The 12,333-nt window shown below is 36.4% G+C and overlaps 1 protein-coding gene across 7 annotated transcripts in view; it reads left to right on the plus strand.

Moving 5' to 3' along the window:
* ANKRD12 (ankyrin repeat domain 12) overlaps positions 1 to 12,333 on the plus strand; it is a 132,916-nt gene that overhangs the window by 111,109 nt on the left and 9,474 nt on the right. For all 7 annotated transcript variants that reach the window (XM_073006472.1, XM_007974651.3, XM_007974647.3 and 4 more), the window contains 2 exons: positions 1,283 to 5,994; positions 10,665 to 10,763. In XM_073006472.1, coding sequence (XP_072862573.1) covers positions 1,283 to 5,994; positions 10,665 to 10,763 — 4,811 coding nt within the window. The remainder of the gene's footprint in view (positions 1 to 1,282; positions 5,995 to 10,664; positions 10,764 to 12,333) is intronic.

Genomic DNA, 12,333 nt, shown 5'->3' on the forward strand with positions numbered 1-12,333 from the left:
CTCTCTCCTAAAAAAGTGCATATGTGCAGAATTTACACATTTTACTAGCTAATGTTTCCCCTTAATCAAGACCCCTGGGTTATATATATAAATGTGTATGTATATAAATGTATATATAAATATGTATGTTTTTGGTTATTTAATTTTTAATTACGGATACGTAATAGTTGTATGTAATTTGTGGGGTACATGTGATATTTTGCTACAAGTATACAATGTGTAAAAATCAAACCTAGGTAATTGGTTTACCTCAAGCATTTATCATTTATTTGTGATAGGGGCATTCTAATTCCTCTCTTAGTTATGGTGAAATAGGGAATAAATAATTAACTATAGTTGCCCTATTGTGCTACTGAACACTAGATCTAATTTATTCTATCTAACTATATTTTTGTACCCATTAACTCTCTCTCATCTCCCCCTTTCCACAACCCTTCCCAGTCTTTGACAGCTGTCATTCTATTTCTATAAGTTTAATTTTTCACTCCCACATACGAGTGAGAACATGCTATATTTGTCTTAGTGTGCGTGACTTGTTTCTCTTAAAGTACTGTCCTCCAGTTCCATCCATGTTGTGGCAAATGATAGAATTTCATTCTTTTCTATGGATGAGTAATATTCCACTGTGTATATGAACCACATTTTCCTTATCCTTTCATCTGTTGATGGACACACTTAGATTGATTCCATATCTTGGCTATTGTGAAAGTGTTGCAGTAAACATGGGAGTGCAGTTATCTCTTCCATATACTAATTTCCTCTCACCCCATTTGAAATGGCTTTTATCCAAAAGGTAGTCAGTAATGAATGCTGGCATAAATGTGGAAAAAGGGGAACCCTTGTACACTGTTGGTGGGAAGCAGCCGCTTTGGAGAACAGTTTGGAAGTTCCTCAAAAAACTACAAATAGAGCTACCGTATGATTCAGCAATCCCACTGCTGAGTATACACCCAAAAGAAAGGAAATCAGTATATACAAGAGATATGCACTTCTATGTTGACTGCAGGACTATATGTTTATACTATATATTGTGATTTTAACATACACTGTGCTTTTAGAAGTGTCAAAAGGAGCCTCACCATAAAGTATATTCTCTAGAAAAGCTGTTCTACAACGCTATCAGAGTTCTTACATATTGCTATTACATTATTTCCATATAAATCTGAAGTGGTTATGAATTTGAAGTGTTTATTGTATAAGCTATATCTTTTTCTCAGAAAAAAAAAATTTTTTTCTGACAGTTGTGTGTTGACCAACACCACATTTTCTTTTTTTATTCTAGATTCCGAAGAGGCTCAATCTGTAAATCCTTCTAGTGTTGATGAAAATATTGACTCTGAAACAGAGAAAGACTCTCTCATCTGTGAAAGTAAACAAATACTTCCCAGTAAAGCACCTCTTCCATCTGCCCTTGATGAGTATGAGTTCAAAGATGATGATGATGAAGAAATTAATAAGATGATTGATGATAGGCATATTCTTAGGAAAGAACAACGAAAAGAAAATGAACCTGAAGCAGAAAAAACTCATTTATTTGCAAAACAGGAGAAAGCTTTCTATCCTAAATCATTTAAAAGTAAAAAACAAAAGCCATCTAGGGTCTTATATTCAAGTACTGAAAGTTCTGATGAAGAAGCTCTTCAGAATAAAAAGATTGCTACTTCATGTTCTGTCATCCCTGAAACATCAAATTCTGATATACAGACCAAAAAGGAATATGTAGTTTCAGGTGAACACAAACAGAAAGGCAAAGTTAAAAGAAAATTGAAAAATCAGAATAAAAATAAAGAGAACCAAGAGCTAAAGCAAGAAAAGGAAGGAAAAGAAAATACAAGAATAACAAACTTGACAGTAAATACTGGACTAGATTGTTCAGAAAAGACCAGAGAGGAGGGGAACTTTAGGAAATCTTTTAGCCCAAAAGATGATACTTCATTACATTTATTTCATATTTCGACTGGTAAATCTCCCAAACATTCTTGTGGATTAAGTGAAAAACAGTCAACACCACTAAAACAAGAACATACTAAAACATGTTTATCACCAGGAAGTTCCGAAATGTCATTACAACCTGATCTTGTTCGGTATGATAATACAGAATCTGAATTCTTGCCAGAAAGTTCAAGTGTAAAATCCTGTAAGCATAAAGAAAAAAGCAAACATCAGAAAGATTTCCACTTAGAATTTGGTGAAAAATCAAATGCCAAAATAAAGGATGAAGATCATAGTCCAACATTTGAAAATTCAGATTGCACACTGAAAAAAATGGATAAAGAAGGTAAAACATTAAAAAAACATAAATTGAAGCATAAAGAGAGGGAAAAAGAAAAGCATAAAAAAGAAATTGAAGGTGAAAAGGAAAAATACAAAAATAAGGATAGTGCCAAAGAACTGCAGAGGAGTGTGGAATTTGATAGAGAATTTTGGAAAGAGAATTTTTTTAAAAGTGATGAAACTGAAGATCTCTTTTTAAATATGGAACATGAATCCTTAACATTAGAAAAAAAATCAAAATTGGAAAAAAACATCAAAGAAGATAAATCAACCAAGGAAAAGCATGTCTCAAAAGAGAGGAACTTTAAAGAGGAACGAGACAAGATTAAAAAGGAAAGCGAGAAATCCTTTAGGGAGGAAAAAATAAAAGATCTAAAAGAAGAGAGAGAAAACATACCCACAGATAAAGACTCAGAATTTACTTTGGGTATGAGTGCCATTGAGGAATCCATGGGGCTTCATTTAGTGGAAAAGGAAATAGACATTGAAAAACAAGAAAAGCATATAAAGGAAAGTAAAGAAAAACCTGAGAAGCGATCTCAAACTAAAGAAAAGGACATTGAGAAGATGGAAAGAAAAAACTTTGAAAAAGAAAAGAAGATAAAACATGAGCATAAGTCAGAAAAAGACAAATTAGATCTTAGTGAATGTGTTGATAAAATAAAAGAAAAGGACAAGCTCTATTCGCATCACACAGAAAAATGCCATAAAGAAAGTGAGAAGAGCAAAAATACTGCTGCTATTAAAAAAACTGATGACAGAGAGAAAAGTAGAGAAAAGATGGATAGGAAACATGACAAAGAAAAGCCTGAAAAAGAGAGGCATCTAACAGAAAGCAAAGAAAAGCACTTGATGGAGAAAAAAAATAAACCATCAGATAATAGTGAGTATACTAAATCAGAAAAAGGCAAAAATAAAGAAAAAGACAGGGAGCTAGATAAAAAGGAAAAATCTAGAGATAAAGAAAGTGTAAATATAACTAACTCCAAACACATACAGGAAGAAAAAAAATCAAGTATAGTAGACGGTAATAAAGCACAACATGAAAAACCCTTATCCCTTAAAGAAAAAACAAAAGATGAACCTTTGAAAACTCCAGATGGAAAAGAAAAAGATAAGAAAGATATAGATAGATACAAAGAACGAGACAAACATAAAGATAAAATTCAACTAAATAGCTTACTCAGACTAAAATCTGAAGCAGATAAGCCTAAACCTAAGTCATCACCAGCGTCAAAAGATACGCGGCCTAAAGAAAAGAGGTTAGTGAATGATGATTTAATGCAGACAAGTTTTGAACGGATGCTAAGCCTTAAAGACCTAGAAATAGAGCAGTGGCACAAAAAACATAAGGAAAAAATTAAACAAAAAGAAAAGGAACGGTTGAGAAACCGTAACTGTTTAGAACTTAAAATAAAAGATAAAGAAAAAACAAAGCATACACCAACTGAATCCAAAAATAAAGAACTTACTAGGTCAAAGAGTTCAGAATTGACTGATGCATATACCAAGGAGAAACAACCTAAAGATGCTGTGAGTAACAGATCACAATCTGTTGACACCAAAAATGTAATGACTTTAGGGAAGTCATCTTTTGTTTCAGATAATAGCTTAAACAGGTCTCCTAGATCAGAAAATGAAAAGCCGGGTCTCAGCTCCAGATCTGTATCCTTGATTTCTGTTGCTAGTTCAGAAGATTCCTGCCATACTACAGTGACAACCCCAAGGCCTCCAGTTGAGTATGACTCTGACTTTATGTTAGAGAGTTCAGAATCCCAAATGTCCTTTTCCCAGTCACCTTTTTTGTCAGTTGCCAAATCTCCTGCCCTGCATGAAAGGGAATTGGACAGCCTGGCTGACTTGCCAGAGCGGATTAAACCACCGTATGCAAACAGACTTTCAACATCCCATCTTAGGTCATCTTCTGTAGAAGATGTTAAACTAATTATAAGCGAGGGGAGACCTACTGTAGAAGTTCGAAGATGTAGCATGCCTTCTGTCATTTGTGAACATACAAAACAATTCCAGACAATATCAGAAGAGAGCAATCAAGGTAGCTTATTAACTGTGCCAAGAGATACTAGTCCTTCTCCCAAACCTGAGGTATTCTCAAATGTGCCTGAAAGAGACCTTTCAAATGTGTCTAACATACATTCCGGTTTTGCAATTTCTCCAACTGGAGCTTCAAACAGCAAATATGTTTCAGCTGATAGAAATGTCATCAAAAATACTGCCCCAGTGGGCACTGTAATGGACAGTCCAGTGCATTTAGAGCCATCTAGTCAGGTTGGTGTGATCCAGAATAAGTCATGGGAGATGCCTGTTGATAGACTAGAGACATTAAGCACTAGAGACTTTATCTGCCCAAATTCTAACATACCCGATCAAGAATCCTCTCTTCAGAGTTTTTGTAATTCTGAAAATAAAATATTGAAAGAAAATGCTGATTTTTTATCCCTGCCCCAGACTGAACTGCCAGGAAACTCTTGCGCTCAGGATCCAACATCCTTTATGCCTTCACAGCAGCCTTGCTCTTTCCCCAGCCAATCACTTTCAGATGCTGAATCGATTTCTAAACATATGCCTTTGTCATATGTTGCCAATCAAGAGCCAGGTATTTTACAGCAAAAAAATGCAGTTCAGATTAGTAGTTCTGTTTTAGATACTGATAATGAATCTACAAAAGATACAGAAAATACTTTTGTCCTAGGAGATGTTCAAAAAACAGATGCCTTTGTCCCAGTGTACTCTGACAGCACTATTCAAGAAGCATCACCAAACTTTGAGAAGGCTTATACTTTACCTGTGTTACCATCAGAAAAGGACTTTAATGGAAATGATGCCTCTACCCAGCTAAATACACATTATGCATTTAGCAAACTAACTTACAAGTCTTCCAGTGGCCATGAAGTTGAGAATAGCACAACTGATATTCAGGTCATTTCACATGAAAAAGAAAATAAACTGGAGAGTTTGGTTTTAACTCATTTGAATAGGTGTGATTCTGATTTATGTGAAATGAACGCAGGGATGCCAAAAGGAAACCTAAATGAACAAGATCCAAAACATTGTCCTGAAAGTGAAAAGTGTTTGCTTTCCATAGAAGATGAAGAATCTCAACAAAGCATTTTATCAAGTCTGGAGAACCATTCACAACAGTCAGCTCAACCAGAAATGCATAAATATGGTCAGTTAGTTAAAGTAGAATTAGAAGAAAATGCCGAAGATGATAAAACTGAAAACCAAATTCCTCAAAGAATGACTAGAAACAAAGCAAATACAATGGCAAATCAAAGCAAACAGATTCTTGCTAGCTGTACACTATTATCAGAAAAAGACAGTGAATCCTCATCTCCTAGAGGAAGAATAAGATTAACTGAAGATGACGATCCACAAATTCACCATCCACGGAAAAGGAAAGTGTCACGTGTACCTCAGCCTGTGCAAGTGAGTCCCTCTTTACTACAAGCAAAAGAGAAAACTCAGCAATCTCTGGCAGCCATTGTAGATTCTCTGAAACTAGATGAGATTCAGCCATACAGTTCAGAGAGAGCAAATCCATATTTTGAGTACTTGCACATAAGGAAAAAAATAGAAGAAAAACGCAAATTATTGTGTAGTGTGATTCCTCAAGCACCTCAGTATTATGACGAATATGTAACATTTAACGGATCATATCTCCTGGATGGAAACCCCTTAAGCAAGATTTGTATTCCCACAGTAAGTAACATCATCCCTTCCTATACACCTGTAACACTGCCCAATAGAAGTATAACGCTAGCCACATAGGTAATTTGAAGTTTTCTAGTAGGTAGATTCTTTCAGCAAAGCCGTCTGTTAATGAGTCAAGAAATATAAAGCTAGTAACGTTCTTCTTTCATTCCCCAACTTTATTTTCCCTTAAAGAGTAAGAAATTTTAGCCAAAATAATATGTAGTGACATAGCCTTGAAATATAGGTATAACTATAAAAAACAAATTTAAGTTAGAACTTTGTACAATTTCAGTAAAAATCATTTCAGATGAACCATATTAGGTTGCTGCCTTAAATCAGTCTGTTGACTTTATTTATGTATACATTTATTGTATAAATTTATCCAGGGATTTATACACATAGACTATATAGAATCTGCATATGTATTGTAAACACCTAAATGTGTTTGTTATATTCGTACTGTCACCTTTTCTTACTCTTGCAAAGGTGATGTAATTCAAGTTTGACTTCCTTGAAACAATTCTTGGAATATGTCTAGTTATATTAGAAGTTTAGCTGTATCAAATATTGTTCTAAAAGGGACTATAAGCAGAGGTGAGAAATATTCCTGGATGTAGTGGGAAGGTTTTTTTAATTTTCATTTTTTAATGAGAATTACTAAAGTAGCAAAACACAGCACAATATAATAGAAAGCGCTGTAGATTTCCAATTCGCATATATTACTGCAGTCTGGATTTTGCTACAGACCCAGTGTGTGATCTTAAATAATTCATTTCCCATCTCTGATCCTTAGTTTTCACATGTGTAAAACAAGAATAAATGTCTACCCTACTTCACAGCAGGTTGAAATAGTATATGCCAAAGCCCATTAAAACTTTAAAACACTATATAGATTTAAGGTGGTTACCATTGTTTTATACAGCTGCAAATCACTGTAAGGGTCGTATTTATTCAAGCTAATATATGAACTCCAGACTTGTACATAAAATGCTGTGTGTTTGAGTTTACTGGACTGAAACTCGTTTACTTAACATTTAGTTTGAAAAATAATAAAGACCAGAGTAACAAAAATCTTGTGGGCACTACATTCTTTTTCTTACTTTCCAATATGGCTTTATCCATTTGTTTCCTCCCAGCCAACTAATTGCCATTTTTGAAAGTAATCTTTCCTCACATTTATGTACTCCAATTATAGAACCCATTAGAGATTGTAAAGTGGAGGCCAGGCCTGATGACGATAACCGTAATCCCAATACGTTAGGAGGCCAAGGTGGAAAGACCACTTGAGGCCAGGAGTTCAAGACCAACAAGATGTCTGCAAAACTAAAAATGAAAAAATGAAACAAATATGGTAAAACATACCCAGAGTCGGTTTGTTTATCTTTCCAGTACTTTAATCATAATTTAACCAAAATGCTGCCATTTTTCCAGAAGAAATCAAGGGGAGTAAAACTGCAGGTCAAATCCCCAAAATCAAATGAACAGGGAGGAAGACGAGATTTGTTACAGTCTAGTCTCTGCTGTGGCCACTGATTACACACTACAGAAATCTCGAAGGGGTTCCGAGAGTGGATGATGAAAGTGAATCCATGAGAAGTTGTCAAGGGAGTATTGTCAAGACTCCTAGGACCCGGATATTGAAAGACAAAATCTCCAAGCATGATTTACTTAAAAGATAGAGGAGGAAAACAGCAGAGGGAAAGCTTCCTCAGAAAACCTCCGTATCTCTTTGGTGATTTTCCCTTTCTGCTATATGTGATCTATGTTAAGGATTCCTACATTTAAATATCCTGCCCAGATATCTCTCCTTGACTTCTTTTTTGTAACTGCATAGCTCCCCCTGAATGTCCATAAGCTTCAGAAACTCAGTAAGTCAGCACTGAGCTGAACTTACCCAATAACCTGCTTCTCTTTCTCCTCTCCTGTTCCCTCCTGTGGCCTCTCTCACCACCCTCCAGTTCTCACACTAAGCCTCAAGTCCTTCTGAGGTATTCCCTCTTGTTTATGTTTATTGGGCCAGTCACCAGTATTTTTTGAACCAACCCATTTCCTTCACTCCCTCCTCCATCTCACACTAACACAATAGTAATCTGCTTCCTCAATTCCTTGCCTACAGTGTTGTCCCCATAGTGTATATTCACACACAGCAGCAAGCTGTCAGACCTTTCATGGTTCTCTATTACTTAACTCTTTAACATGTTCTACGTAATACCTCTTCCACAGTATGTTATTTAAAAACCACCTATGCAAATGGGGGAGGCTTTCATGGTCAAGTAAGTTTGGGAAGCACTATTAATCTAAAAATAGGTTCACTGCAGAACTTACCAGAAACTTTGATGTATTGGGAGTTTTCTAAGTGGGTACGTTTATACAGTGTTTTCCAAACTTGTTCTTGGAAGCATTTTTGTGGATCTTTACAGAACTGTAAGATTGTAAAGAATTGTAAGAGAAATTGTGGGCCCAATCTTCTGTGGAACATACTTTAAGAAAAGCACATTTACAGCGTAGACTGTAGCCTGCATTACTTTGCCCCCACTCATCTCTTCTGCGATCTTAAGTTCTTAGAAGATCAAGTTGGACAAAATGGTGTGAAATGAGGATGACGAGAGTAATGGCAAAACCCAGTTACTTTTGCACCAACCTGGAGTTGTCTGCAGATACCATTCTGTTTGTTTTTGCATGCCATCCTCTCTTCTGGGAATTACCTCTCTCCCTCTTTTTCCTTTCTTCCCACATGACTCATTTCACTAACTCTTTAACTCTGGCTCTTCCTATAAGATGCAGGTCAGGCATTTACTCTCTTGAGGAAGCTTTCTCTGGCACCTCAGTATTAAGACAGTAGATAATCCGTCCTCTACATTCCTTGAAATAACTAGAGGCCTATATGGTTTTCTAGAACTAAAACAGCACCAAACTACCTATAACTCATGCTAAATTTAAAGCAGTTCACAGGATGCAGAAATCAAACAAATGGATTACTTCTATTAGAGGCCTGAGAAATGATCAGTTCCAGTAAGTTATTTGTCCTGTAGAATTTTCCACATTGTGATTCAGCTGATTGAGTCTTTGTGGTTGTATTTAACATATTTTCAGTCTCTGCTGATTGTAGAGTCTGTAGAGCCAGGTGTGATTTTTGTCGAGCTTTTCATATATGGTGTTGTATTATAATTCCTGTGGCACTACATCAAGAAGTGGAAAATACCTGGTTGTCCCACTTTCATATAGAATTGACTGTTAAACCAGAAGTGTTATAACTTGCCAAAACATACTGAGATACCTTCCTTTGCCCTAATGTGCTGGCAGGAATTATAAGCAAGAATAAGAGGGGGAAAATACAAATTCTCCAAGGGGTAGAAAAAGAGTATTTAGGGATCACAGATGGTTTTTGCCATCTCTTGGATATCTTTTGTTTTGTTTTGTTTTTAACTTACGAGACAGGGCTTCGCTGTGTTGCCCAGGCTGGAGTGCAGTGGTACAATCATAGTTTACTGCAGCCTCAAACTCCTGGACTCAAGCTATCCTCCCATCTCAGCTTCCTGAGTTGCTGAGGCTACAGGCGGACGCCACCACACCCAGCTAACTTTTAATTTTTTTTTTTTTTTGATGGTGTCTCAATATGTTGCCCAGGCTGGTGTCAAACTACTGGTCTCAAGCAGTCCTACTTCAGCCTCCCAAAGTGATGGGATTACAGGTGACAACCACCATGCCCAGCCAAGATGTCCCTTTTTTTGTTTTTTTTTTTTTTTCTGAGACAGAGTCTTGCTCTGTCACCCAGGCTAGAATGCGAATGCAGTGGCATGATCTCAACTCACTGCAACCTCCGCCTTCTGAGTTCAAGCTATTCTCCTGCCTCAGCCTCCTGAGAAGCTGGGATTACAGGCATGCACCACCACACCTGGCTAATTTTTGTATTTTTAGTAGAGACGGGACTTCACCATTTAATCAGGCTGGTTTCGAACTCCTAAGCTCATGATCCACCCACCTCAGCCTCCCAAAGTGCTGGGATTACAGGTGTGAACCACTGTGCCTGGCCAGTGTATCTTACTTTAAGAGTGGAGTTACATGCATAGATTGAATCAGCTTCCTTAACCTCCAGCATCTACCAGAAAACACAGTTCACTACAATATCAAATTGGAGATGAACCAAAAGCTTTTTGGAGTATGAATAGACAAAAGTCATGTGGGATAAAGTTTGAAAAAAATTCGTTAGACCATTTCATCTACTTTTATAAAAGAATTAAGTGTAACACTCAGGACTTTAGTGTTTGATATTATATTACGTCTGCAGACAGACCTCACTATATAGATACAGTTGAACTGCTTTAATCTTTAGGAGTGTTTCCTCCATGTTTATACCAGCTTTTCTGGTTTTGCGACTCCTCCCTCCTTCCCTCCTTGTCTGTGAGCTGACACTTACTGATGATCTAAAATGTGTCTGGTAGTCCTTCTGATTTGCTGTTTGAAATTTGTTGTGGCCTTAGAATCAAAACATCTAAACTGTGCTCAATGTTTCAGACAGAAGTAACAACTAGTTCTATAATTAGTGCTGTATTATTTAATTCACAGGACATTGGAATTTGATTTTTTTATGCACTAAAAGGGTTTAATTTTAAAAGAATAGCCCATTATTGTAAATAAAACCTAGTATTTTAAACTATATATGTCTTTTTAATTAGATTACACCACCACCTTCCCTATCAGATCCACTTAAAGAGCTTTTTCGGCAACAGGAAGTTGTAAGGATGAAACTACGTTTGCAACACAGTATTGAAAGGGTAAGAAATGTTTAAATTTGTACTTATGCTAAAAATAACTGGTTTTTACCAATACATTAAAATGGCCATTAATTTTTTATTAGTGGATTTTTAAAATTTAGAACCATTTTGAGAAATGGTTTGGTTTTATCTTGTGTTTAATTAGATGGAAAAATTTTAAGCCTATTTTAGGATTGCTGCTCCCATAATTTATGTTGAATATATTTTTAATATGTAAGTCTCTGTCATCTTGTTATTTGTTGAATTTGTAGAATTATAACAGTGGATTCCTAGTGGAGTATTTGAATTTCCAAGTTTTGGAATCGTTGCTTGGTTCCAGCTATTTCAGGGCAAAAGGGCAAAATACTTATAAAGGCTATGCTTATTTGTCCACGTAGGTCTGCCTTACTATCGGCCTTCTGGTGGTTAGTCTTGGCTTGAAATTACAGGAAGAAAAACCTTTATCAGAGTATTTGTAGAAATTATAAGTCATTTCACTTGGATTTACAAAATATAGTATGTTCTTAATTTTGGGGGAGGGTTGAGGACCTCTGAAAATGTGGTGTAAACTATGATCCTTCTTCACAAAAATGTATACATACTTATATGCAAACAAAATTTGTATATAATTTCTTTGATTCATACATGATCGATTTTCTTGGCACAGGTTCTTAACTTTTTTCCTACTGTGGACTTCTGTAACAGTCTGGGAAATTTGGAACCTCTTCTCAGAATGTTTTTAAATAAAAAAATATTCATAGGATTACAAAGAGAAGCAACAAATAAAAGAAGCACAATACAGAATTTACAACACTGCATAACCCATTGACAATGAGCAATTTGTCAGCAATAAGAAGTTAGGTAATATAACACACATCAATAGCTATTTCAACTATCAGACGTTTGAAGTCACCTGGTGTATATTCATCTGTGTACCTGTCCAGGTTACAGAAAGTCTTGCCACCTTACAGTTAAGAATTCTTATTTGAATTGTGCAATTTGTAGAACTTTAACACATAACAGAATGATACACCTTCCATGTATTTGACCAGTAAACAATTTAGAATTGCAGAATACTCGAGGGCAACTTTAAATGTCTCACCGACGTGAGAACAAACCACTTCACCGTCTGGTGGCTCAGTAACTACTAACTACCAAATTGCTTGATCCTGGCCAGCTATGTCATACAAGTATCTCTGCACAGAACTGCAGTTAGGTGTCATGTAGCAGCAAATCTCATAACTGCAGGGATTTTGTTTTGTTCTGTTTTTTGAGACAGTCTCACTGTCACCCAGGTTGGCAGTGGTGTGATCATCATGGCTCACTGCAGCCTCAACCTTCCAGGCTCAAACCATCATTTTGCCTCAGCCTCCCAAATAGCTGGGACTACAAGCATGCACCACCACGCCCAGCTAATTTTAAAAAAAATTTTTTTTGCCAGGCGTGGGGCTCACGCCTGTAATCCCAGCACTTTGGGATCATCCTGGCTAACACAGTGAAATCCCGTCTCTACTAAAACTACAAAAAATTAGCCTGGTGTGGTGGCGGGCACCCGTAGTCCCAGCTACTCGGGAGGCTGAGGCAAGAGAAT

The sequence above is a fragment of the Chlorocebus sabaeus genome, chromosome 18 (assembly GCF_047675955.1).
Source record: "Chlorocebus sabaeus isolate Y175 chromosome 18, mChlSab1.0.hap1, whole genome shotgun sequence".
NCBI lineage: Eukaryota > Metazoa > Chordata > Mammalia > Primates > Cercopithecidae > Chlorocebus > Chlorocebus sabaeus.